Source organism: Musa acuminata, chromosome BXJ3-4, assembly GCF_036884655.1.
Source record: "Musa acuminata AAA Group cultivar baxijiao chromosome BXJ3-4, Cavendish_Baxijiao_AAA, whole genome shotgun sequence".
Lineage (NCBI taxonomy): Eukaryota > Viridiplantae > Streptophyta > Magnoliopsida > Zingiberales > Musaceae > Musa > Musa acuminata.
The window spans coordinates 21,730,913-21,758,873 of record NC_088352.1 but is presented as its reverse complement, the minus strand read 5'-3'; the positions used below and the strand labels follow the sequence as shown (position 1 = coordinate 21,758,873).

General features: G+C 36.6%; 3 protein-coding genes, 1 long non-coding RNA gene and 1 other non-coding gene across 7 annotated transcripts; 4 read left to right on the top strand and 1 right to left on the bottom strand.

Annotated features, from left to right (window-relative positions):
* Positions 1 to 2,741: 2,741 nt before the first annotated feature.
* Positions 2,742 to 2,901, top strand: LOC135637406 (U1 spliceosomal RNA). The gene has a single exon (XR_010496259.1). It is a non-coding gene; the product is annotated as a U1 spliceosomal RNA (small nuclear RNA).
* A 2,786-nt stretch (positions 2,902 to 5,687) lies between these two features.
* LOC135637054 (ATP-dependent DNA helicase Q-like 1) lies at positions 5,688 to 14,024 on the top strand. The gene is made up of 10 exons (XM_065149406.1): positions 5,688 to 5,971; positions 8,396 to 8,778; positions 9,324 to 9,584; positions 10,507 to 10,670; positions 11,525 to 11,621; positions 11,737 to 11,780; positions 11,890 to 12,004; positions 12,081 to 12,434; positions 12,549 to 12,773; positions 13,534 to 14,024. The coding sequence occupies exons 1-10, from the start codon at positions 5,872 to 5,874 to the stop codon at positions 13,648 to 13,650; spliced, it is 1,860 nt and encodes a 619-aa protein (XP_065005478.1). The 5' UTR covers positions 5,688 to 5,871; the 3' UTR covers positions 13,651 to 14,024.
* On the top strand, positions 13,780 to 20,144 carry LOC103973823 (uncharacterized). 3 transcript variants are annotated; one of them, XM_065149404.1, is made up of 7 exons: positions 13,780 to 13,920; positions 14,623 to 14,774; positions 15,119 to 15,285; positions 15,383 to 15,441; positions 15,510 to 17,012; positions 19,173 to 19,281; positions 19,360 to 20,144. In XM_065149404.1, the coding sequence occupies exons 3-7, from the start codon at positions 15,183 to 15,185 to the stop codon at positions 19,965 to 19,967; spliced, it is 2,382 nt and encodes a 793-aa protein (XP_065005476.1). In that variant the 5' UTR covers positions 13,780 to 13,920; positions 14,623 to 14,774; positions 15,119 to 15,182; the 3' UTR covers positions 19,968 to 20,144. The 3 variants fall into 3 exon arrangements, with proteins under 3 accessions (XP_065005476.1, XP_065005474.1, XP_065005475.1); XM_065149402.1 differs by having other exon boundaries at positions 15,098 to 15,285; XM_065149403.1 differs by having other exon boundaries at positions 14,623 to 14,939; positions 15,098 to 15,285.
* A 50-nt stretch (positions 20,145 to 20,194) lies between these two features.
* LOC135637055 (uncharacterized) lies at positions 20,195 to 22,593 on the bottom strand. Its single transcript, XR_010496146.1, has 2 exons — positions 22,354 to 22,593; positions 20,195 to 20,439 (listed from the first exon to the last, which is right to left on the bottom strand). It is a non-coding gene; the product is annotated as an uncharacterized LOC135637055 (long non-coding RNA).
* A 128-nt stretch (positions 22,594 to 22,721) lies between these two features.
* Positions 22,722 to 27,813, top strand: LOC103973827 (grpE protein homolog 2, mitochondrial). Its single transcript, XM_009388487.3, has 5 exons — positions 22,722 to 22,946; positions 23,691 to 24,182; positions 24,296 to 24,463; positions 26,744 to 26,872; positions 27,515 to 27,813. Exons 1-5 carry the CDS (start codon positions 22,800 to 22,802, stop codon positions 27,608 to 27,610), a joined length of 1,032 nt encoding a protein of 343 aa, XP_009386762.2. The 5' UTR covers positions 22,722 to 22,799; the 3' UTR covers positions 27,611 to 27,813.
* Positions 27,814 to 27,961: the final 148 nt, after the last annotated feature.

The window sequence follows — 27,961 nt, the reverse complement described above, 5'->3', positions numbered from 1 at the left end:
CTCTCCTCAATCCTTCTACTACGAGGTTTAGTAAGGAATGAAAGAATGAGAGCCCTCTTTATATAAGGAGAAGATGAGCTCTCTCCGAAAGATAAGCAATAATTTTATTTTTATTTTTATCTTGTTTTTACACATAAAGATAGAATTATAATATTTATTTTTTATGGTTCACACACAAAAATAAAATTTCAACTATTTACTTTTTAAAAATCTCATCATTCATTAGGAAATTAATCAATTAATAATTTAATTGTTTGAAAAAATTCCTAACTTGTTCATTTGGTTAAGAAAATCAATATCAACCATTTCCTTAACTATAATACTACACAAACAAGGAAGTCAATAATTTAAATAAGGTAATACGTTATTTATGGTAATTTGATTTATCTTAAGGGAGAAAAAATCATCCGTGATTACAGTTGTAGACTGAACTCATCATTAGTTGGCCATTTTCCATTGGTCAAGTTAGATCTTTGGTTTGATAAGATGACTGGGTTATTTGGTTTCTTCAGCGATTCTTTTTTAGTTTTGAAGTGTGCTGAACAAGTTCCATTATAGTTATGTTTGCACTTGGGTTGATCTCATTCCAACAAATCTAGCTTACAAATTTGATTTCCCAGTGGCAAAGTGACCAACCAGAGCAATTTTGTATCATTATCCCCAACCCGTGCTCTTCATCTCCATTATAATTCATTGTTTGAACTTTCCTAGGATGCTATTTTAGATCTAAATGTTTATATTGCCATTTGTTGTCAAACAGTCAAATATATATCCTGGTTTGAACCTGATGTCAGAAAGACTCTTTTTTTTTATGCAGCAATAAAAGTTTACATGGATAAATATCTGATCATGACAATGATTTGTCATTTATCTTCTATTACCACTATATTTGCCATTTATCTGCAATCAATTGGCTACTATTTGTCATATTTCAATTTGGTGCCACCATGCTTTCTTTATTCGGGACATCTGAGCTTTATTATTGGGTATTCAGAAGAGTGAGGATGATAACCAATATCTCAAATTAATGATATAATCATTTGCTTAAGGAACTAGGAGTTTTAGTGACAGATCTTTGATCTTTGTTGATTTCCTGGACATTAGCTTGGGCATAGGTTAACTATCATTATAATAGGCTAATACTCCCTGCAGAAAGTCGGCTGAGGCCAGTTATTTGTTATGTGAGTATTCAGAGAGATGATAGAGTCTTGTTAATGCTTCAAAGTTCCGACTTCTGAAGAAAACAGTGACCAACATAAATCGTAGGCTGTTAATGGACTTCTATGCAGGAAACACAATCTGCTAGGTTACTGTATAGGAAAACTTATATTAGCCTCTTAAGATTGATGGAATTAGCGAATAACCTGGACACATCTCAGGCCACATGTTAAGTGAAATGTGATAAAAAAAAAAAAGATTCTTCTTCTACTATCTATAAAATATTGCTGAAAAGACCAAAACAATGTGAGATTTATGGGCCACAAGTACATTTGGCAAAAAGTTCATGCATGCTAACTTCATATGCTTTGAACAATGAGGTAATTTTATTTCTCTGTGTTAGTCATATTTTGATATCAGAAATCGCTTAGCCCTGTTTGATGCTGTTGGGAATGTTAGAGATATTTGAAATTAAGCTTCCCAGTTCCCATCTTGGGCATACGGTGGTGTTTATCAATTATTTACTATCTTTTATGATGATCTAAAATGTATGTTCTAAATTACCATAATGACTTTGGCAAAAGTAAGCTTTGCATGGTTTTTGTTGGTATATTGGAGTTTGAAGAGAATATTAAGTCTTAATGCATGGCACCTCCGTGGAGATGTTTTAGTGATCTTTTAAGCTCATGTTATCTGCCCTTGACTAACGTTTCTAATCCTTGTTTGCAGCGTTGTGCCATCTCCGATATACAAAGATCAGGTAGAGAGTACTCGAAGGAGTGAGTTTGTGAGGCAGATTGTGATCTCCACCGAATTCGACGAAGATGCATTATGAAGATACCTAACACTCATGATGGAATGAGCAGCAGATGGTGCAAAAATCTCGAGTTGGTTGGTGGTTGCTGCCATGTTGATACCAAAATTGAACAAGAGATTCTTCTTCGAGGGACGGGGAGGCTTCTTATACATGATATATACAAGATTCAAGCATGGAATGTCTTATAAATGGTTGTAGTATCTATTTTATCACCCATATTAGGGGACCGAAGTAGGGTGTTTTCAAGCATTCTTGTGTATGATAGAATATAAATAGCTGCTTGCTGTCTCGTTTCTGAAGACATATTCGTCCTGGATATTGGACTGAGGTTTTTGTAATATGTTCTTTTAGCTAACTTGTCTGAACTAAGTTGATCGGTGCAGGTTGCATATGATCAAATAGCAGTTCGGTCAAGCTAAGAACATCAATCAAGCAACCTTGAACAGTCAATGTGTATGTAAGGTATTGCTCAATGATCTAAGTGGCTTCTGATTCAAGCAATACGCATCGGTCTGACAAATTGATGTTCTTCTGATTCAAATATAAAATCACAGGAACTCCACAATTAGGAGTTGGTCATTCATCATCATTACTCCATGCACAAGTATTGTTGAAGTTTCCACGTGAAGAAGATGGAGTTGATGAGGTACTGCGGGCAGGCGAGCACGTGATCCAAGTGAGGAGGGTTTTAGTCCCACATCGCCACGGTACAGAGGGAACAGAGGAGGGAGCGTTATAAGAGAAGAGCGAGGTATGGCTGTTTTCCATACTTACCTGGACGGGGTCGATGGGCGATCAAGAAGGCTCATGGCCTAGGTCAGCGGCTTCCATTGCACTTGGGAGGCGCGCTGGTTTACCATCTCCCCAAGTGGGAGAGTGGACGTCATAATTTGTGGTAGAGGGGGTACGCGTACGCGCGGCCCCTGCCAAGGCAAATCGTAAAATTTTTCGGAGAATTATTGTCCATTAAATTGTGCCCGATAATAGATAAAGCTTTAAAATATTTCTTATATTTGCCTGATAATTTTGTATGTTTTGTAATTGATACTTTTTGAATATTTTCAAGTTCATCTAATTTAAAGTAGTTTTAGAGTTTAAATGTTATTTTGATAATTTCGGTTGTGCGATGCAAGAAATATATTTGTAAAGTTTATTCCTTTTATGTAATTAGAAGTTCCAATATCAAAAATATTACGAGTGCACGAATTTTTTTAATTAAAAAAAATAATACATTAAGTGGGAACTAAATAACTGAAAATATCAAACAATTTTTTTAAATAAAAATATCGAAATAAGTTGATGTGGATTCGCAAATGTATCTTTAAAATTTCAGAACATTTTGATTGCTATGTGACCGTAGGGTTTTTTTTTTATTTTTAGTCAAAAATAATGTATGGTATATAAAAAATTAATTTTAAAGATTCATATTTTTACAAGTGTTTGTGACTTAATTGGAAACTTCAAACGTCAAAAAAATAGTATATGAATTTTTATGAAAATTTTAAAATATAACTGAATAATTCAGAAAAAAAAATATTGAATTTTTTTTCTAACATAAAAAAAAAGATACTAGAATATGTTCATACCGATCCAATTCAAAGGTATCTTCTAAATTTGAAGTAATTTTTAAAGTCTTGCTATGCTATGTATTGTCTTTGAGTGTTAAAAAATATTTTTTAAAAATATTTTTTGAGGGCTAAAATTTTACTATGTGTTTGGGACAAAAGTAAATGGTTGAATGACAAAAAAAAAAAAAAAACATGAGGATATGATATTTAGCTCTAAATGAAAAAAAAAAAGTCAATGTATTATTATCCATTTTACTATTAAAAATTTAAAATGGCATACTCAAATTATCTATTTAAAATGGCATACTCAATACTATTACATAAATGCTTTTTACTATCTCAAAATATTAGAATATGTCCAATGTTTATACGATTCTATTTATAAGTACCATACATATTACAAATATGTTCTTTACATGACCAAAACTTTAATCATTTAGATAATTTTAAAATATCAAAATTTTTGACGAATTATATTTTTCATAAAATATTGATATTTTATATTGCATAGGATTTACAAGGTCGTATGTACAATTTTGACTAGATACATACAGTTTTGCTATGCTATATACTGTTTTTGGGGGGGGGCGCAAAAATAGTGTATCTCATATAAGAAAATATATTTTGAGGGCCAAATTTTTACCAAATATTTGTGACTTAATTAGAAGCTCAAATGTAAAAAAATAGTATATAATCTTTTAATAAAAATAAAAAATATATAAAATAGCACAAAACTAAATAATTCAAAAAATATTGAATTTTTTTTTTCTAAAATCTAAAAACACTAGAATATGCCGATATGGATCCAATTCAAAGGTATCTTCTAAATTTCAAGTAATTTTTCTATGCCATGCACTGTTTTTTGGGTTTTAGCCAAAAAATGAAAAACAGTACATCACATGAAATATTTTTTGAGGCTTAAATTTGTACTATGTGTTTGGGATATAAGTCGAAGGTGGAATGTTAAAAAACAATGCATGAGTATATGATGTTTTAGCTCTAAATGAAGAAAGTCAATGTATTATTATTATCCATTTTACTATTACAAATAAAAACATGGCATACTCAAATTATCTAATTTTTCAACAATATTTACTCATTCACAGTTATACATATTAGAGAGTATAATATCAGAGAAATTGTTCTTTACTATCTCAAAACATCGGAATATGTCCATGATTTATACAATTCTATTTATATAGTATGTATGATACACAAAAATACTCTTTACATGGCCAAACCTTTAATCATCTATATAATTTTAAAATATCAAAAATTTTCAAATATGCAAAAGTCATTAATTGATTAATTAATCAATGATAGATTGATTATGGGATTTCATAATATTTATAGTAACTTACGATGCAACTTGTTCAGACAAATTATAATTTTTTGCGACGATGCCTTTGATTTGATAATTAGCGTAATTTCGGGATACAATAATTTTTCAATGTTTTCACCTACAACATCGTCATTGAGTTTGTTTATGGAAACAAAAGTCTAAAAATGATTCTACTGAACACTTACTGTTTTATAATATCTTTTAGTCATATATTTTACGTTGGACATTGAATGAATTATAGTGCTCCCAAATCTTGATCAATAAACGAAACGTGATGATGCTCCATTTTCTTAATATCTAGCGACATAAAAATATATTAAATTTATTTGGCTTCTTGAGTCTCATTGGACTGTCTAAATAATATAGGGCTATATACTATGAAATAATTTTAAAATAATAAGAAAAAATAACATATAAATTTTATACTAAATTAAAAAAAATAAAAAATTCTTATGCTTATAAAGAGAGAGAGAGAGAGAGAGAGAGAGAGTGGAGAAAAAAGAAATACTATAAGAGGAGTGAGGGACGATTATTTTCCATACTATTATAAGTATAGGTCATCGAGAATGCTTAGTGACCTCAGTTACCGATTGAAAGATCGAATCTCATAAGTCAAAGTCAGGGGCTCGACACCTATCCAAATAAAATCATTAAATTATTATTATTATTATTTTTTTTCTTCATATTTTAAAACTTTAAAATCTAATTATTTAAAATTTAGTATATTTGTTTGGATTAACTATTCTCATGCTTCCCACTTATTTTTCCTTCGTACGAGGTTTCGTTCCGTAGCGCTCAATCAATCAATCGATCAATCAATCAATCGATCAATCAATCAATCATAGGTACGGTTAGGGTTTCTTGTTCGATGGCAGCGCCCAAATCTAAACCTTCCCGCCCAGTCGCGTGCAAATTTGCACGCATTTATCCCCGTCGTCCGGGCGAGCGGGGGCAGCGACGGAGAGGGAAAGCGGGGAGGGTGCGACATGGAGGTGCAGAGGGCGCGGCTTCTGAGCCTAGCGTTGGAGTTTGGGTTCGACGAAGCTGCCGCGAATCGGTGCTTGGATCGCCTCCTCGATCTCTACGGTGAGATTTTCTGTCGAACCCTTGTGTTTAATTCCCCCTTCCATCCGATGCCTTTTCTTTCTGTCCTCAGAGGATTCGGATCCTATCTTTTGACCTCAGAGGCAGAATTGCTCACACAATCTGATCCGTTGTTTGTTTCTTTCTTGTTCCCTTTGGCTCGATCCTTAGTCACATTGGCCTAACCGAGGCCTGGGAATCCGAGATGTAATATATATATTTGATACGGCAAATTAGGGCTATGGTGGCGTATTTTGGTTAATAATTCTTTTGTTAAAATTTCTATCTTTATTAGTTCTGTGCTTTTTGAATTGACATATTATGTTCGCTTTTATTCTGATTGAAGAATTCATTTTTCTTAATGGCCATAAGATCTGATCTAAGAACAAATTTTCTCTTAGTTATTTAATTGGTCTTGCATTAATGCGACCGGTGATACTCGAGTAGGGTTTTTGCTGAATGATATTGATTTTCTATTTGTTGCCCGTTCCAAGATTTTGACACTATTACTCTCGGACCGCTGTCTGCATGATCACCATTTAAACAATATGTAGGCCTTCGCGACATGATGTTGTAGATTGCCGTCAACAAAGTGAATATATATTTTATTATAAAATTAGTAATCTCTGACTCATCTATAAACTTAAGCTCTTAGATGATTAGCGGACGTTGTAAGTTTGACACAAATTTATTAACAAATATTTTTATAAAGTACTGAGAGGCCTTATTGCAAGAAAATTGTGTTCGTTAATCTTTTAGAAAGAATCCTATAGACATTAAGGCGGTCCTTGGTAGTGGTTTGGAAGTCTTTGTGTCATACAGTGGAAATTTATATCTTCAGTAATGACTATTTAGAAGACTGAAGTTTGTAGACTAAGTTCTTAATTTTTTTTTTCCTAGACTATGTTTTTCACTGGCAAGCTAGTCTTTGACTTCTGATGCAATTCTATAATCTCATCCTTTTGTTGTTACTTCTTTGCTTAGTGAAATTTTTCAGAAAGAGCTCATTTTGATACAATTAGCTGGCTTGCTTCTGAGGCTTTTGGTTCACGTTGAGTGACGGGGAGAATGTATGTTTAGATGAGTAGATGGATGTGTTACATTAGTACTCCATATGGTCGGTCCCTAGGGAAGAGGAGATGTGGGCTTTGGGTTCTTCCGTTGGTGGGTGATTACTTCTTTGCTTAGTGAAATTTTTCCAAAAGAGTTAATTTATGATACAATTAGCTGGTTTGCTTTCAAGGCTGGATAGGTTTCTGGTTCATGTGAAATTGCATGGAGGAACCCGTGGTTAGATGATTACATAGAGTTGCTACATTATTAATATTTTGATAAGACCCTAAAGTCTTATCGTTGCTCTCATACCAATTGATAAGACCCTAAAGTCTTATCGTGGAAGAAAGGGGAGAAAAGGGAATGATAATGATCGCTTCGAGGGGATCGATCTCTTTAATCGCTTCGAGGGGATCAGCCCTCCTTGATCACTTCAAGGGGATCGGTCCTCCTTGATCACTTCGAGGGGATCAGCCTCCTAGGGTTTGTCCACAGAGTGGAATAACATTTCATTGATTGATTGATTCTCAAAAGAAAGGGTTACATCACTATTTATAGAGTTCCACCTGGAGTCCAGGAATTGGACTCTTAATAATAAATAAATATTAAATAAACCTCTACCTGACTCTAACTGAACTCAATAAATAACTGAACTAAATAGACTCAATAAACAGCGACGGTTGGTTGGGCAACAGCGACGGCGGTTGGCTGGGCAGCAGCGGCGACGGTGGTGGTTCGTCGGCCGGGAAGCAGCAGCGGCGGGTGGGCTAGCCGGAAGCAGGGGTCCGGCAGGGAAAGCAGGGGTGGCCGCGGCTTCTTCTTCTTCTTCTTCTTTCTTCTTCTTCGCTTCGAGAGGATCGGCCTCTTTGATCGCTTCGAGGGGATCGGCCCTCCTTGATCACTTCGAGGGGATCGGCCTCCTAGGGTTTGTCCATATAGTGGAATAACATTTCATTGATTGATTGATTCTCAAAAGAAAGGGTTACATCACTATTTATAGAGTTTCACTTAGAGTCCAAGACTTGGACTCTTAATAATAAATAAATATTAAATAAACCTCTACCTGACTCTAACTGAACTAAACAGACTCAATAAACATTATTCAAAAGCTCAGAAAAAGTGTCCTAACATATTTATTATCAATACTTCAAAAAAATCAAACTTTTCAGTCATAGATGTCACCTTTAGTTTCAAAATTAAATATACACAATCATACCTAACTACCAAATGAAAATTTACAACTAAATGTAAATACAAAGATGCAGATATTTTGGAAGAGGCAACTGTTTATATTTTTGGTGTTTGAAGTTATCTTCATAAGTGCAGGCTTTGGAAATTTTCTGGAGATACATTATTCCTTCTTTTGTGGTGCAGGGGAGGATGGTAGAGACTTTGTCACCGTGGAACACTGTGGTGATGATTTTCTTGCTGCACTGGCCGATTCCATCCAAGACAAGGAAGACTGGGATGATCTACAAGCTATTGAATCTGAAGCTTGTGGAGCTTTAAATGACATATTTGTAAATACAATTCCAAATAATGAAGAAGCAGGGAATGCCATTGTTTTCGAAACTCGAGATTTAGGAAAACGGAACTCACTCCGAGACCCAGACCATGAAAATATTGAGAGGTTTTGTTCTTTAAGCAGTGAAGATTCAGATTTGGAAGTAATCAGCCAAAATGATATCAAGCATGATCCATCTTTCGGCTTTGACAAGAATGAAGATTATACAATTCAGCAACCTTCAAAATCAACAGTAAGCTATGCCTGTTTCCTACAATTTATTTTTTGCAAGATTTTTCTTTCTTTTTGTTCCCTTGGCTTGCTATCCTTGTTCACTAGGTTAGAATTATATATCCGGATGAGTAAAAAATAGAATGATATTGTTAAAAAAGACAATGGTGATGTGCCCAGTTGTTAATTGTCATACAAGTTAGTGCCACATGATAGTGGCAGTAGATGTCTGTACTAGTACATTTTAACCTTTCAGAAGTTGGTTCACAATTCTAACTTAGGTAACTGTCTCTGAAATGTCTCAGCTATTTGATCTCTTAATGATTTGAAATGTCCTAATCAGGCCGCCTTTTAGTGGATTACTCTCATTGTAAGTTCTCACAGAAATATTTTGATACTACATTACCAAGTCACTGATTTCTCCATCCCAATATATGTCAGTTGTATGTTGTACTTCTATTTTTGTTGTTGCCAATTGTTCCTGATTTCAGATATCAATGGCCAGGATCTGCTTAGAGTTGTCTTACTTTCACTTATACATTTACTTATTCTGTCTCACCTTTGAAGGTTTCTGAAGACACTAATACATGTGAAGAAGATTCATCCTATGCCAATGGAAGGACATGCTCATATGCAACACAAAACAGACATGAAAGTCTAAGTTATGAAGAATTGCAGTCTATGGATGATATTTTATTGGCAAATGTCGTGATTTTTGGTAATAAAACATTTCGGGCTCTGCAGTATCAAGGTTGTAAGGCAGCATTGGAGAACAAAGATTGCTTTGTCCTTATGCCCACTGGTGGTGGTAAAAGTCTATGTTACCAGGTATCCTGTTTCCTCTTCTGATTTTTTTGAGCTTCAGACAATTTTACATGTTTTTTGCTTTTCTGTATGTTCAATAATTACAGATCTATGCTTTTGAATGATTTTTGTGGAAAGGTTTAACACATATTAAGGAGACAACGTTGTTATCTTTGAAAGGAATTTTGCCTTTTATATATATATATATATATTATGGTGTTAATGGTACTCACAATTCTCTTTGCACATTTTAGTTAGGATAAGGCAGTCTGGTTCTATTATCTTTCCAATGTTATGTAGGCAAGCAATTTTTAGGTTCTTGTATTACTGCCTTAGTCAACCAGGGTAACTGGAAGTTTTGGTTTTGTGGCCATAATTAGTGCTTTAACAGATAAAAAAACTAGAGATTGAAGAATTATACATATCCAGTTGGTAACTACCATACATATATTTTTAGGACAATTTATCAGATAATCTTGTTGAACTCTCCATTTCTAATTTATGGTTTTAAAGGTTTGGCAGTCATGATGAACATCCTATTGGGTGCTCAAGCTTACGTGGAAAGTATTGGTTTTTAACCACTTGGTAATTGTGACAACTAGATTCTGAAGGCATTTTTCCTCAGTGATAAGAAAAGTTAGGACAAGGAGAACAGCTCATCTGCTAAAAGCAAGTTCAGGAAATATATAGATTTAAAATATAAAATGTTTTTATGATAGATACATAATAGCGAAGCAGCTGGATATCTCATAATGAAAAACTGAGGTCTTCTGAGTTTTCTAATAATTTTGAAGGACTAATGGAGGTCTAGCTTCAGGATCAGGGAAAACCTGTCTGTCATAGAACACAATTGACACTTCTTGCCACTATATCATTAAGCCGTCTTGTGTCATTTTTTATGCTCAAATATCTGAAAAATTTTGCTGAGTCTGGCATGTATTTACAGCTCCCAGCTACTCTTCATCCAGGCGTTACAGTCGTTATATGCCCCTTACTGTCATTGATACAAGACCAAATCACTACACTCAACATCAAATATGGAGTGCCTGCAACCTTTCTGAATTCGCAGCAAACTGCTTCGCAGGCAATGGCGGTCATCCAAGAACTTAGGTCAGGTTCTGTTTCAGCTCTGAACTATGAGAACTTTAGTATTGATCAAAGATTTAAATGTCGGTTCACTACTAGTTTTGGTAAGTGGTCAGACCCATACCACCCCATATCATCATAAGAACTATAAAAAATTAAATAGCAACTGGAACTAACATAGATGAGCTATTACTGGTTCTTGTTCAAATCAGGAAATCTTGTTGGTAAGTATCAGTTTGACAGATATTTGATTCCTTGGTTCTGATATTTATTTTACTCTTTTAAGTGTTTGAAATATTATGTATCAACCTCCTTTCAAGTTAAAGATGTCATATAAACACTGCAGTGGATGTATAACTGAAATGGATAGAGCTGACTAACAAGATCAACAGAATCTGAGAACTCACAATGAGTTCTGCATGATCAAGTATTACGTCTGCTTAAACATGATATCATTCTCATTAATTTCTTATGATCCAATTTTTGCCTTAACATAGTAACTCTTTCTGTGACTTGAACCCTGATCACCGGCTTATATTGGAGTAATCTCACCATGATGCCAAGACTCGCACTCATCATAGAATAACTAGATGATACTTATGTGCACTTTGTGATAAACCAAGCATCTTTTAACACATGGCTTTTGAAACTGCAATAAGCTTTGACCATCACAAATTAAGTGATAAAATGACTCTTGAAAATTGTTTAATAACCACAAATATGCTAGTCAAGTTCAGGTGATATACCCTTTTAGTTAAGGGGGCTGAAACTGGAAAGCATCAACTTATGTCTAATGCATTATCAGTACTAATGATTAGTCAATTAGTTGTTTTAAAATGATCAAACGTCACACTTGCCTATTACTTTTTTCTTTGCAGAAGTGGCAAGCCTTCATGCAAACTCTTATATGTCACTCCTGAAAGAATAGCTGGAAACCTGTCATTTATGGATATACTGCGATGCTTATACCAAAAGGTAGTCAATTTATTGTATAAATGTAGTGTGGCCAACTGCTATCATGTCATATTGTTTTTTCACTTCGTTTGGTTGAAATGGTTCCAAAAATAACATAGCTTATGCTGTATGACAGCACCTACTTGCAAGATTCGTTGTAGATGAAGCACATTGTGTAAGGTGATGTTCATATAATGAATCATTGTGTATGTCTGGAACAGATTTTGATATGTAAAAGGAAGATAGTTTTCTGTATATACTTATGTTTCCTATTTTTCCTGTTTTCTAGCCAATGGGGACATGACTTTCGCCCAGATTATAGGGGATTAGGATGTCTTAAACAAAATTTCCCCAGGGTTCCTCTTATGGCATTAACTGCAACTGCAACTCGGCCGGTCCGAAAGGTAATTGTGAAGTTAGGTATTCTTCATTATGTATATTCAGAAATAATAGATTGAACAATGATGATGGGGTTTGCAGGACATTTTGGACACTTTAAGAATACCTGATGCTTTAGTTCTCGAGACAAGCTTTGATAGATCTAACTTGAAGTATGAAGTAGTATTTAAAAGCAAAGATTCACTAAAGCAGCTTGGGCAGCTAGTGAAAGATCGTTTTAACAATATGTCTGGAATTGTATATTGTCTATCAAAAAATGAATGTGTTGAAGTTTCCAAATATTTAAATGAAAAATGTAAAATAAGAACAGTGTACTACCATGCTGGTTTAGCTGCTCGTCAGAGAGTTGCTGTTCAGAGGAAATGGCATACTGGAGAGGGTAAAGTTGTCTGCGCAACAATTGCATTTGGCATGGGCATAGACAAAGCAGATGTGGTAAGTCTACTAACAAGTATATACATTGAACACATGTTGTGAAGTTCTGAATTTGGTTATGCCGATTTCAATTTTATAATCGTACTTGGTGGAACTGATGTGTTGATTTGGCAGCGTTTTGTAATTCACCATACCATGTCAAAATCAATTGAAAGTTACTACCAGGAATCAGGTAGGGCAGGACGAGATAATCTTCGAGCAACATGCATTGCTTTTTACCAAAAAAAGGACTTCAGTCGAGTTGTGTGCATGTTGCGAAGTGGAGAAGGTTTTAAGAGTGAAAGGTTTAAGACAGCAATGGCTCAAGCGAAGAAAATGCGAGAATATTGTGAACTGAAGGTATTTTTATTCTCCCAAGTTTGTCATGATTTTTCCAGGAAGCTGAATAAGAGAATAAAACATTTGCCCCTGATTTGGTCCTGAATTTGGTTTGCATGTTGGAAATATTTGTTTTCCATTTGATGTTAGCAGACTTTATCATAATCTCTGATGAACTATACATAGCTGACAAGCCAAGAAGCTAAAAGCTGATGAACTTTTAATGAGAAATTCATTTTCTTAGCTTATCATTTGTTTAGAACATTTATTTAGAAATTTTCTGTTCAACCCTTAGCTTATCATTTGTTTCTCAACTGTAGTTTCCACTGTCATTACTTGGCATCTTCTGTCCTTCAGTTCTTTACAGAGTAGGAAAATTTTATGTTGAGATCGAGTTGCATCCTACAAGCACACTCATACCGATCTTTAATCATTTCTTAGATTTATGTCCTGTGTTTAGATTAACCTCACCTTGATAGGAGAAAGCCTAGTTGTTATGTCCATCTTACTTACTTGATAAGAATGTGAAATCAGATACATCCTTGTACTTGCGAGTTTGGCATTTAGATGGTTAGATCATTTAATTTGTTAAGATTCTTATTTGTATATCTATGCTAATTATTTAGACATTGTCTTATTTTGAAATCAGACTGATTTGTGGGTGCTTGTTTCCGGTCTTACTCCATATTGTGCACTCAATAATTAATTTCTTTGTTGTATAGCAGCGCTGATAATATTGGTCTGTGAAGCTAACTATATGAAATAATTGTGGATATTTTAGAAGGAATGCAGGAGGCAAACACTTTTGGAACATTTTGGAGAGACTTTTAGCAGGGATGGCTGCATGACTGGTCCGAGTCCCTGTGATAACTGCTTAAAATGTTATGAATCTGAGTAAATAAATCTACTTTGGTCCGGTCAGGAGATTGAATTGATTTGGCCTTCAAAGTGCCTTTACAAGGGATTTGCCCTTAGAACAGCTATTATGCCAGAGCCAGGGCCAGGGAAGTGAAATATTCACAACAAAGTGAAACATCTATTTTCCTGAAAGTTATCCTACAAATAAAGCATCTACAAGTCTTTGTTGCTGACAATTCTATATATTGAATCCTGGAGTCATGAATGGAGCTGTGAGTTGAAGCAGTCCATTTTGAGGTTGAATGACGAGGTCTGAATCCTGCACCCTATAATCAATCTCCTGTTATATAATGATATTATAGTTCTCATAGTTCCCTTTGTTGATATTATAATACATGAGTCTCATCTTTTATTCGATCATCTGTTTGAGGTTGTTGAAGCCACATGGCCCAGCTTTATCAGATTAAATCCATAGCAGTCTCCACCACTAAAGAATAGGTTGGATTTCCCACTTATTTATGTGACCATATGTATTAAATTGCTGCATTTAGTCTTAGCTAGTGTCCGAACCATTGACTTCCAACCTTCAACAATCATATTATACCAAGCAATGCATTGGACTCGCTCAATCTCATCGTTGTAGCTTAGTATAAAAACAAGTATCACGTGCTTGAAGTAACCTTATAATTAATTAGTTTGTGTCGCAAGCTAATTAATTATAAAGAGAGGAGTCTTAGTTATCTCTCGCAAAGTTAATATTCCAATCATTTAACTTGTCAAGTTTCAATTATTGTTTAACATTATTGGGGATTGCACTCAAAGAGCACACACCATAGCAATTATAAAGAGCCGTTTATGGTCTCTATACACTTTATTATTATTATTATTATTAAAATTTACACAAGGTTAAGCTTAATTCTCTTATTTTTAGGCAGCGTAATCCATTTCTGCTACTGCTACATTTATGACGTCCACTCGACTCATTTATAGTCCCCGTCTGTCTTCATTGCAGCCCCCATTAATGACGTCCCGCTCGGTTCTTCCTCGCCCTTCTCTCCTTCCTCTGCTCCTCCCCAAGCCCTAAGGATAAGGCGAACTCCAAGAGAAAGGTCGACGGGATTCGGAGCCTCGCATCTCTCTCGCTTACTTCACTCGCGATTCACGGTCCGTGTTCTCTCTCCCCTCCCACTCGGTTCCCGAGATGGTTTTACTCCACAATCCGCTGATTCTTTCGACGAGAGCAGAACGTAGATTCTTCCTCTGCGACCGGGTGGCTTTCTTGCGTGTTCCTTTCTGGCAATGCCCTTTTGCAAGCTATTGGTTACCGTGGTAGTTCGATCGAAGTTTCATCTGTCCAATTCGTCTGTCTTCTTCTATACCATTTGGATGATGCGTATAATTTGACTCTGCTGTTTCGGATATATGTGTCTGTTTTGTGCATTATCGAACACCCTTTTGGGGTTAGATGACGATTACTCTTGATTTAGGCTGTGGACCACCGGGTGCAGCTGATGTGAACAGGAAGTGAGTTGCTGTTCTAGCTTTGGAACCATGCTGATCTCATGATGCAAAATGGGTTCTGAGGGTGGAGGTGGAGGTGGAGGTTTGTTTCATCTGTTTGGTTGGAACCGGAAGTCACGCAAGAAATTGTTCCCTGATGGAAATGCTTCGTCTGGTAAGCCCTTTTCTTTCTTCCTCCTTATCGATCTATCCTATTCCTTTCTTCTGGTGAAGTTAAATTGTTATGACTTAGTAAACCCTCTCTGTTACAGAGAAAACAATCCAAGGGAATAAGCATGATGATAATATGCCAACCTCACGGTTTCATCTGGTACCTCCTTAACCCTCACTTTCGTGTCAATTTCCTATATTTTGATGCTCACATTTTTGGTTTTGCAGATTGACCAGAATCAGTTTGAGAGAGTAGCAAGCACTAAGGCAGGCAGTCGCTCTGCTGGTGCTTCTTCGGTAACTAATGAAGAGGGAAGTGGATTAAGAACTCCTGGGGTTATAGCCAGGCTTATGGGTTTGGATTATATACCAGCTTCAGGCATTTCTGAGCCTTATTCTACACCCTTACACGACTTGAGCTCGATTCGGGATGACAATAGTAGAACTGTAATGTATGGTAATGATGATTTCTACCATGAGGTTACAAGAAGGGTTATCTGTTCTGGAAGACCAGAGTTGAAGTCCCAAAATATGCCAGGCGGCCCGATCGAGGAATTCCAAACAGATTTGATGCCTTGCAGAGTAGCTAAAACTGTTGCAATCACTCACCAAAAATTGCTTTCTCCTGTTAAAAATCCTAGTTTCATCTCTTCTGACAGTGCATCTTACATAATTGAAGCAGCAGCAAATGTTCTCGAGTCAGAACTTCATGGTGGTAGCATGGGTGGCATTCAGTCTTTCAAGGCACCTTTGAATCCTTCTAAAGATCATAATTTGAATGGGATCATAGCACTACCTAGAAAGATATTGATGTCTACAGAATCATCTGAAGGAATTACCGAGCCAGATGCTCCTGGATCTCTTCAAGAATGGGCCTTGAGAAGAAGTTTGAAGGGGTTAAAAGATAGTACAATTGGTCAAGCCTTTCCAAATACTAATGAAGCCCATCCTTTTGCTGCTAAAGGCATGCTAAATGGGACGAAATCTGTCCCTGGAGATGCCTCTTTTAAAAAGAACAAGATTGCAAATGAACATTCTGGCAATGCTAAAGTTGGCTACCCAAAGAAAGATACAGAACTTCCTGACATTAACAAGGATAGATTGCCAGCAGGTTACAAGAACATTACACGAAAAAAAAGTTTGGTAAAGCAGAGCTCCTGCTCCCAAAGGAACATGTTCTATCATGACATATCGCTAGATAGACATGGAAAACAGGTTCAGCATAATGTTGTGATGGATGAGCATTTAAGATGGCACTATGACAACACACAAAACTCTGTGGATGTTGTATCCTTTACATTTACAGCTCCTATAAGAAAGCCAATGCTTGCATCACAGGCTTCCAGTCTTGAGATGGAGATGCAGGACAAAAATTATGGGCATTCTGAGAATCCTTGTGATGCTGCTGAATGTTCAGACAGGGAGACATCGTCCCATCTCAAACTGCATGAGGCAGATGTTGATTGTTTGGGTATTATTTTAGAAAGAAAGATGTGGGAATTAACATCAAGGGTTCAGTCACCTTATTGTAAATTAGTTAATGGAGGTGGTGTTCCAGCGTATGCATCTGTTTTGGGTGATTCAATTTCTGCTTTTACTGAACCAAGTATTGCACCTGCCGAACACAAAATGGATTTATTATTGAGGTCCTATGATGATGAACTATCTGGTAGCTTTGAATCAGACTCATTATCTAGTGATCAGGCAGAAAGCATTAGCTATAAGCTGCAGGTAGTTTGTTCTTACCTATGTTCTTGTTGGAGTGCTTCAATTTCATGCAATCTCCAAATTTGTTCCTGTAGTAACTTCAGCAAAATTATCAATGCATGGCCTGAAAGGACAATAACTATCATAACAAAACAACAACAAACTGCAATGTCCTGACCTTTTGGGTTGAGTACGAAAACCTTTTCTCATAGTGGAGTCCAGTATAGGATAATAACTAAGAAAAATTAAATCTCTTTTTTTTTCTAGAAATTTTTTTTAGGCCTTGCTATACTTTTCCTATCATTACTAATTCTAGTTGGCTCATCATGTCTAACTGGGGTATTTACAGATCTCCTTCGAACATCTCCATACTTTTTAAAGCACTTCCCTGTCATTTTATCTTCTGTTAGGGCTTATTACCTATTGTTCATCAGTGAAAACATTTTTCATTCTTTTAGGAACCTTGGATGTCCACCTCGGCATTCTCATCAGCTACAGTAACTTCATATAAAGAATGACAATCACTTGTTAGCTAAAAGTTATTTCCTATGAAGGATAGCTGTTGTCTTTATCACATTAGGTCATAAGTATTCGTCGGTTTATGACATGATGAAGGGTTTGTCATTTAAAAGTTGTGCATGTTGTTATTCTAATGCAACAGAAGTAGTCTACAGCTTCTGATACCTTGAGAGGTTCTTATGTTGTTGTTACAGCTACACAACGTTATTTCAGTATGCATGTGGTAAAATTATATGAAGATGGGATGATGATGGAGATGGCCTTTTCATTCTGTGGCATCAATATTTTACATGGAGGAAGTAGAGGCTTCTAATAGATTTCAAAGTTGACAATTATATCCTTTGTTTCCATGGAACTAGTTAATTTGGAGTCATCATATTTTTGTCAATAAACATTTTCCCAGTGTGCTTGTCATCTACAAACAGAAGTATGAAATCATGATAAATATTAAATAGGTTTCCCACTTTAACTGCATACGTTAAGTGGTACCTTTATGTTTTGTAATGTCTTCATTCTCCACCTGTTGCTCTTTTCACTGTCTGGGCTTGCTGAGAGATGGTACTGTACATCGTGATATCTACAAACTATATAAATGTTGTTCAAACACTTAAAGACAACAAAGAGTGCACTATTAGTCTCTTGGCAATAATTTGATCAGAAATGCTTATTGCGTTTGAACATGAAGATGGGCTAACAATTATTGTGACAGAATGGTACGATTGCAATGTTTTGACAAAACCCACCGCAGCCTTGAAGTTCATGGCTGCGATGTAGAATAACTTATACACACTACAGATACATACAAAACATAGTAGCTTGTAATTTGGCAACAATTGGCTTCCACTTATTCAGAGTAAGAAACCTAGTGAGGCTTTATAATTGACTAGCTTTCTTATTTGAAGTTTTAACTACCAGTTTTTATTAGAATCATTTAAAAAAAAACATTATAAAGCTTGTGCAGATGTTTGCTGTCTGTTATGAGTTATATGAAATGGTCAAAGTTTAGGATTTCTCTGACTGTATCTCAATCTGCAGTGAGTTGTATGAACTTCACATCAGATACTTCCACTGCTAGATCCTTTTGGGTGGCATCATTTTTAAGCATACTTTTGGAGTCTATTTTGTGTAGTCTCATTATCAGTTGTCCTTTCGGAGAATTAGGAAATTGTGCAGGATTGAATTAGTGGCAAAGCTGTGCCTGTTGTACACTACTTTTGAAATTAAAATAGAAAAGAAAAAACAGCATACTCAAACCTATTCCTTTTTTCATGTTTCTGATTATGACGCTATCATGTATAAACATAATGGTTGTAGAAGTTCATACGTACTCGATGGGATTACTATCATTGGCCACTACAAGCTGATTGCATATGTTGCAACTGTATCATAATTGACTAGATATGTATAGAGCACATTAAGCAAGAACGATATGGAATGAATAACTCCTGGGGCAGAGTTCATAAATTGCATGCAGCTTCTTTCAAGAGAAAATATGAAACTCTTATGTTGATAATGCAACGATATCTACTGGGGGTAGATTTGCAAGTCTCAGTATGTAAGATTTCTGAATAATAATCTTCTACATGTCTACCTACCTCAAGTCTTTTTTTTATACAGAATCATTTTTTTGCTAACCAAGTGACCCTTGTTTTATCATTTTATTAGGAAGTGAAAATGGTGGACTGTAATAGTAGCGGTGTGGATGAAAAGTGTTGTCATCAAGATCGGAGTCCTCTTTCCTGCTACTCAACTGAGAGCTGGGATACTGCTCATGGTAGGATCAGATTGCTTTACAAGCACTTTACGTTTTGATTTTTCTGCCCTAACATTTATGCAATCTGATACTCTGCAGGAAGCAAGATGGGCTCCAGTTCGAAATTATCCAACTTGGTGTCACCATTTGTTCATAATGGAGATGGACAAATGCTCACAGAAATTGGCATAAGTTGTCATTCTAATGCATGCAGCCAGGAACTTGGGTTTGTGAGGGAGATATTAACCAACACAGGCTTTACATTCCAGGATTTGATACCTTGTGCGATCGACCATTCTTTCGAGATACTTGATCCTATTCTTTTCGACAAGTTGGAAGAGACTAGAACCTCCACTGCACACAATGTAGGAGAGGTGAAAAAGCTCAAGATGAGAAGGAAGATGCTGTTTGATTCCGTGAATGAATGTTTGGACAGCAAGTGCAGCCGCTACTTCCGGGCAGGATATCATTCATGGGCACAAGGGGTGGTTGTTGCCGTGAAAGAGTTGGCCGAGGAACTGTACAAGGAGATTTCAGGATGGAATGGCACTGGAGATGGGATTGTTGATGAACTAGTGAATGAAAGCATGAACACTCATCTGGGTTGCTGGACTCGCTTTGAAATTGAAGCATTCGAAGCCGGAGTTGAGATGGAACGAAGGGTCTTTAATTCCCTAGTTGATGAAGTAGTTGTCGATTTCTCGTGAACACACTTGAATGGTTATCTCCATTACGATATATGTAGCCTGCACAGGGTTTTCGTCTTTCTGTATCCACACATATGTCCACTAAAATCACAGTGGCTTCTGCAGTGCAGATGTTGGCACTTTGAAGTTGCAAAAGAATTTTGAGTGCAATGCATTAGCATAATGTTTCATTGACCACACACTACTCTCACCAGACAAAACCTTTGATCCCTAAGATGAAGAATATGTTACTGTAAAAGTATGAATACTCAACTCTCCAAATTCACAAGACAATAGGAGTTCACAATAGGTTCTGATGACAGAGCCTACATTACAAGAAAGAAGCATCAACATAAAAGGATCTGATCCTTCCTCACAAGTCTATCAATTTGGGTTTGCAGCACAGTTGAATAACATCCAGCACTGCACTAAAGGAATAGATTCTTGAATTTGCCATTTGCAAGCTGGCAGAGCCCATTGTAAGCTGACATATCTGTGGGAAAGAAAGAAACTTTTACAGGATAAGTGAAAACAGCACAAGGAAATTACAAGACAAATGTAGAGGATGATTCCGCGTTGAATTTGTTTGTTTCTATTTCCACAGCAAGATTACATGCACTATAAACTCACTCTTCATAAAAGCATGCACATAAGTAGTTCACTGATGAAGTAGAGGGAAGTAAGAAGATTTTTGTACTTTCAAGCTCAGACCAATCTAATTAATACAAAGAAACAGAACGTAATGCAAATAAAACGTTGAAAAGAAAAAAAAAAAAAAAAAGGAACCTTGTCGGTCTCCTTATACGTTAGCTCAGAGACCGATTTACCAATGACATACATCTAGCAGAAGAAAATCCATTCAAGATAATCTGATAAAGAATAAACCAGCTGAACTGGATGACAAATATCATCGGTCTGAGCACCAACAACAAATAAGAATTTGTATCGTCTAACATCAAGTGGAAAGTTAATGTGAAGAAAATCCATACATGTCGAAGACCAATACTAGTCAATGGAAGATTGTTAAGTTTGCTTATCTAAAACAAAGGTCAATGTGTAAAGTATAAACTACAAATATAGGTGATAATTAGGCAGCAGCTTTAACCAGGATTTCATGATCTGCAAATAACTAAAGAAAGAAAAAAATCTCTTCTCAGGATTAATGAATATATAAATAAATAAATATATATATATATATATAGGATTATAAACAAAATCTGGCAATGCAAAAACAGAGAAGGGACCACGGAAGTAAATCATTACGATATAAGTCCAAAACTGAGGTCAAAGTTACCAAATGATTGGCCAAAGTCAGTACAAATTTCAGCTCTAATCGACTGACTTCCATCAGCAATTCCAATGACCTCCACAAAATGAGACGGAGGGACGGCCTGAGCGCCCTTAACGGTTATTTGATTCCCATCAGTTGATTGTCCCACAATAACCCCAGCGTCATTTCTCATCACTTGAATCACCGCCCGAACTCTCCTACCCAGATACATTTTCAGAATCTCGGCATTAACAAAAACTGCAGGACTCGATGTATCCATTCTCTGCACAACCATGTGTAAATGTTTCAATAATCAGTTAATATTCCATGATCATGTGCTGAAAACCTAATCCTTCTGCAACATAACAAATACTTGCATGAATTTAGAGTTTGATTCACATTCTTCACATACCATCATCATCATCATCATCATCATCAAATCAATAATAGAAAGCAGACCTGCTGTCTACTCGAACAAGGTGGTGATGAAACAACAACAATTAAGCTAGGAATAACAAAATCCAACACGTAGGTAGTGAAATATGAATCAATGGCATCCTTTATTATGTCCAAATCATAGGATAAAAGAAAATTTATTGTTATCTAAGTCCAGTATACACTACCCAGACAACCAGCCATGCGAAAAAGAGACACGATTAAGAGTAGTAGTTGTTCCTGTTCAAATCATTGTTCCTCTCTGAGACTATGCTAAGAGAAGCTCCTTAGACAAACCATTTAGAAGCACAAAAAATTAGGTTACACGCATCATGAGATGACACACATGCTGCTCTCGATTGTTCCAGAGCAGATGAAACTTAAGATCTAGTAGCCAGTCGCTACTTCATTACAGTAAGTGTCGTGATCGAAGTATGTGGTGAGCATCTCCTTATCCGCTCCAACTAAAAGGTCGCTGAGGGCCAGTACAATCATCAAACACCCAAGGCTCGCAGAAAGAGAAAAGCGGGGATGTAAATAGCACGGGAAAGATCAAGGCAATGCCCCGATAGTTCCGGTAAAACATCATTTCGATGGATTTCACTAGTAGTAAAATGACGATGAAATAATTGATTCAGAGAAAGTGGAATTTCACACAACTACTGGAATGGAAAAGCATGATCGATCCACTGCGGGGCAAACCTTCGAGACGAGGGCGGCAGGGGAAGAGATGGGTTGAGCGATCCGAAGAGTCGAGAGGCGGAGCCGTTCTTATTAGGGTTCACTGCTTTAGGGATTCGGCCTTGGCGCAGGAAGATGTGGATTCTTCGAGCGTCTTTTTGCGGCTCGAACGTCGCGGTCTCTGGCTCGGCCCAATTAATTGGTTGGGCTAAATCCGGACCAAAGTCCAATGCCCAACCCCAACCCCCCACCCCCAAATTTCATTTAGACAGATGAACCCTTTGAACTTACCATAAATTACACTACAATGCCGAGCAATTCTTCGTAAAATCCAAACCAGCGTCAGGGGTATAATAGTCAACACGGGAAATATCCTCAACGAAAGCTATCTTCTTCTCCGATCGCTTGGCTTAACGCCCGCTTCCAGAAAACTCGTTTCCTCGATCCCCGGTGGTGGTCTCGTGACGATGGCTTCTAGGGTTTTATCTCGTGTCGCTAGGAGCGGAATCGCCCACCGGTTGATGTCAGTGTCCTGTCGGTGGCAGCCGGTCGGCGATGGCTTCCGTTCCCTGAGGGAGTCGCCTGCGGATCCCGCCACGATCTCGTTGGTGAAGGTGGAGATTTCTACATGCTCTCGAACTCAGACACATATGGTTTTATGTAGATGCGTTCGTAGTGTTTCTTGTCTTGCTTTGTTGTAATCCTTTGGGGATGATGGATCGAAGGGTTTCAGTCAGACGGTTGTTCTGATTCACTCGTATCGTGAACTGTCGAATGCTTTGATCTTTCTTTGGCTGCGGGCTTTAAGAGTTGGGCTTCTGTATGTTCTTCTGATCCTTTTTGTCGAGCGACAAATCTAGTGCCACCGCCACCGTTCAGCATTACCTCCGTCGCATCAGCATTACAGCTTGATCCCATGTCGATACTGTTCTTGTTTGGCACCTCCTCGCTACCACTGGTGCCGCCATCATTATGCCGCTGTTTCTGCCGTTTCCGCCACCACTGCCATCTTCATCCTTCCTAAACGGCCACCATCACTGTTGCTCATCACTTCCCCCATCCCCACCTCCATCTGTTTCCATAACTATTGCTATGTCAATGTTGTCAGGATCTTAACGTCAGTGTCTCAGAGTATCTGATTCTCTTCTTGGATTGGGATATGATATGGTCATGATAAAGACGTCTATGTCATGGATGGATCAATATTTTAGACAAGAAACAAGATGATGTATTTTGTAGACTTTTATGGTTCATGCATCAGTGTTTTTATTTATGTAATGCGTTTCATGCGCAAAGTTTATTGATGGAAAACATTGTCATTCCTGTGTTAGCAACTCATAATGCATTTCACTTTCCAGTGGTCTCCTTGCCAGATGGATCTGTTACCACGGCATTCAGCTTTTTTGACTGCGAGGTCTCATCGTTTTAGCTTCTCATCTTCTGTGTCCCCTAATCATACTGATAAGGAGGCAAATCAATCTGGGAACAATGATGATGTTCCAGGAAGTTCATCGGAGGTTAGAAATAGTAATGAGGCTGAGAAAACTGGCAGTGGTTCTACCATAACAGGACAGTCACATGAAGCAGATTTTAGTTTAGATTCCAAGTCTCAATCTAGTAAAAGAATGAAGAGTCCAAGAAGAACTGAATTTTCTGATTCGGATGCAGAGGCTGATTTATCAATTGATGATCTAGTCAAGCTTGTTGCAGAGAAGGAAGAGTTGCTGAAATTGAAGCACAAGGAGATTGAAAAAATGCAAGATAAAGTTCTTCGCAGTTATGCTGAAGTTGAAAATGTTATTGACAGGACAAAACGTGAGGCAGAAAACTCAAAAAAATTTGCAATACAGGTTCCCCACCCCTCCCCTCTTCTTTTTTCCCTGATTCTTCCTTTGGCAGTGCACAGGACCTTTTTGGTGAATTTGGATCTTAAAATTTATGTATATGATATGATTTTGTGCAGAGTTTTGCCAAGAGCCTACTAGATGTTGCTGACAATCTTGGAAGGGCTTCATCTGTTGTCAAAGAAAGATTTTCAAAGATAGATGAATCCAAAGACTCTGTTGGAGCTGTGCCACTTATAAAAACCTTGCTTGAGGGTGTTGAAATGACTGATAAACAACTTGTAGAGGTAAATGGCATGACTGGCCTCAGTTAATTATGCTTCATATTTGACTCTCTGGCTTTGTGAAATGTTTGTAGAAACAGACAAGTCCCAATCGTTTTGCAATAGTGGTAATTTATTGGTAAATCTTTTGGATCACAAAATTTTAACTTGCATTTGCTAATGTGATATGAAAATGTAATATCCTGTCTAAAATTGATAGAGCTTTCTTTTGTAGTTGACTCAGGAAAGTATCATTTTAAGGCATTGCATGTCTTTGTATCTGGGGTAGTGAAAGACAGATGTGTGAGCTTTTGGCATGTCTAGGAACTAAGATGCTTGTTTTGTTGATGGTTCTGGGGGTGATCATATGCCTTTTAAAAGTTGTGCAAGTCATTCTGTCTGTGGGTATTCTGTCTGATAAGTGAATGTGAAGGATAATAGGACCCAACTAGCTAAACTGAAAAATTTTGTGCTAGTGAGATTGGATGTTTGGCTTTCTGACTTCCCTATTAAGTGAAAGAGAGTGAAAGCAAATTGACTGGTTGACTCAGAATGAACATAATTGATTGTATTAAGAAATCTATGTCTTACTCCATAGTTTCGTATTCGGTGGTTAAACAATAGATTGTATTTTCCTCTTTTGGCCAATGAGGTCCCAGTTTAATGAAAATGAGTTGGGCATCTTTTCTGTTTTGGTGAAGTTCCTCTTTCTTATGACCACAGGTCTTGAGATCCTCTATTACTAGATTGGTCAAGAGGGGAGATTGAGCTTGAAGTAGGATTTTCTAATGTATTTTTGAAAAAATCTTACTCTTATACGGTGGCCCTTCTCCCATATTTGCTTTTACTTATCAAATTAAGGTTACAGCTCATATGATAGAAAAATAAGCATATATATATAAATATGTATATGTATATATATACATATATATATACATATATATATATACATACACACACACACACACACACACACATATATATATATATTAAGCTGTCTATAGAGGAGTAGGCTAAATGTATGCCTACTTTTCCTTTCTTTTTCTATGGAACAAGGTATTGCTTTATGTTGAGAGCAAGACATGATGGAAGCAAGCTGACTCTGGACTAATTGATTTTTGACAAAGCACAATGGTACACAAAGCAAAGAGTGTTTGCCTAGTGCATCAAAGGTAACAAGTTATACTGAAATAAGAGACGAAGATGTACTGGGACTAGATGTGGTGGGCTAATTTGTGTAGAATATATAATAGTTGCTTTTGGCGATCATATTGGAAATATGGAGTAAAGCAGGGCGTTGACTTTCTTTTGTGAAGTAAGTCTAGATAATTAAATCATGTATCAAAAAGAAGGAAAAATTTCAGACGAACCTCGATTTACAAGTTAAAAAGAACAAGAACTAAAAAGCAAAACTGTGAGCAAGTAACTGTCACTGTTAACCAAATGCTTTTTTTTTTCATTTGCTGCAACCATGGTTATACCATCCTTTCTTGCATGAATGGCTAGAGGGTCTAAAAGTTAAGGGTTATTGACATGTAATAAAGAATTTTCTACTGTTTTTTGGTCATTTAGATTTGATGTGGGAGTTTTCAGCAGTAATACCCTTTGATGACTACATTCTCTTACAACATGTCTGTAGATATTGATCTCATGGACAAAAATTTCATTTTCAGAATCTTGGCATTCCGATGAATGCAGTAATCTTTTGACCAATACTGTTAGGAACCTGCATTTCACAATTTAGTGAACATATTGAAGAGGTAGCCTGTCTCCATGCAAGGCTTGCTCCAAGTTCTGCCTTGTAACCTTGTACACTAGTCTCGTGGGAGTTAGGTAAATTGGAGAAGTTCTGGGACATGACCGTTGGGCAAGATTGCAACTTGTTAGTACAGTACAGAGGGATCATTTGTTGTCTGGATTTGTACTGCCAGAATTATATGTACAAATTTGTTACTTGTATTAAAATGAGATATTAGGATCAAAATTTTCTTCTGGGTTGGATGGTGAGATTTTGGACTGGGGGTTCGATTCACAAAAATAGGTCCTTTGTGTCATCCTTTTGATCTTGTGTATACTCAACACCTTTCTGTATTTGTTTGTGCTAGCTTCGGCTAAATTATGTTTTTACTACTAATGGTTATGGATTGACAAAGTGATAGCCACACATCTTTTGTACTAAAATGTATATCTGACTGTAACTTGTATAACTAGTACTCAATTTTCCTTGCTTCACTATTTTTAATGTGATTTTCTTGGCATACATGCATGGTTTGTTGCTGAAAAGACAACTGTTTTGGCTTTTAGGTGTTCAGGAAATTTGGAGTCGAGAAGTTTGATCCTTTGGATGAGCAGTTTGATCCACACAGGCATCTTGCAGCTTTCCAAATACCGGACTCTTCCAAACCACCAGGCACTGTGGCTGTTGTTCTCAAGGTATGCAGTAGCAGTATATAGATTCATTTTCATCGGGATATCATTATAGTAATTAGTTTCTACAAATGGACAGAAGGCTGTAGTTTATTGCCAAGACGCAGAAGCGTAGTAGTTCAATACGATTACTCTTAGGTTTCTATGCAAAGCACTTGTCCAAGTTTGCCTTACTAGGATGGAGCAAAAAGTTTGTAGCATAAGTGAAGCTGATATAATACAGTCATTTTGCCTAAAGATTTGTCTTGTATGTTCAGCATTCATTAATTAGATGGACTTGAATAGAAGTGATCAAGAGTGAGACATTTATATATCTCTACTTACCAAAGACATACTATATAATTTGTTCTTCATCTAGATATCTGACATATATTAATTTTGATGAAGCTAAATATAGCTAAATATATATTAATTTTGATGATTTAACATTATTAACCACTCTGTGTGTCATGTAATGAAGAATGTAAATGTTGTTGGGATTCTGTGCCTTCAATTTTACCTTTTTAACAAGTAATGCCACCATTATTGTCGGGAATTGTTTTGCCTGCATCAGTTTGGCGAACTCATCATTGAAATCCTGGTGATGATGGGTCTTTGCTTTTTTTAGTTGGTGTGATTGGGTTCATTTTATTTTGCATGTGGTTGCAGTCGGGATACTTGTTATATGATCGAGTCATTCGTCCAGCTGAAGTGGGTGTAACCGAAGCTTTGGACAATGGTACAGATCAAAGCACCAGCAAATGAGTTGTGGCTGCTCCATGCAAAATTTTACCTGGTATTGCCTGAATCTGTACGAGCTACACTCTACATAGTATAAAGCTGATTTCAATTAGACTAATACAGTTCAGTTTTGCGTAGAACTTGTTCTGTCATTCCGATGATGCATTTGTAACTCTTGTTCTTCATCTGAGAGCTACAGAAATAGAAATAGATATCCTTGGTGTTAAGATGATTAGAAAATGTATTTGTGGGACGTTGGTTTGTGATCCCGATCCATTCATTATTTAGAGGATTTTAGGTGTTGGAGATAACACTAGTATATATATATATATATATATATATATAATAATAAGTATTTATTGTATGATCATAAAT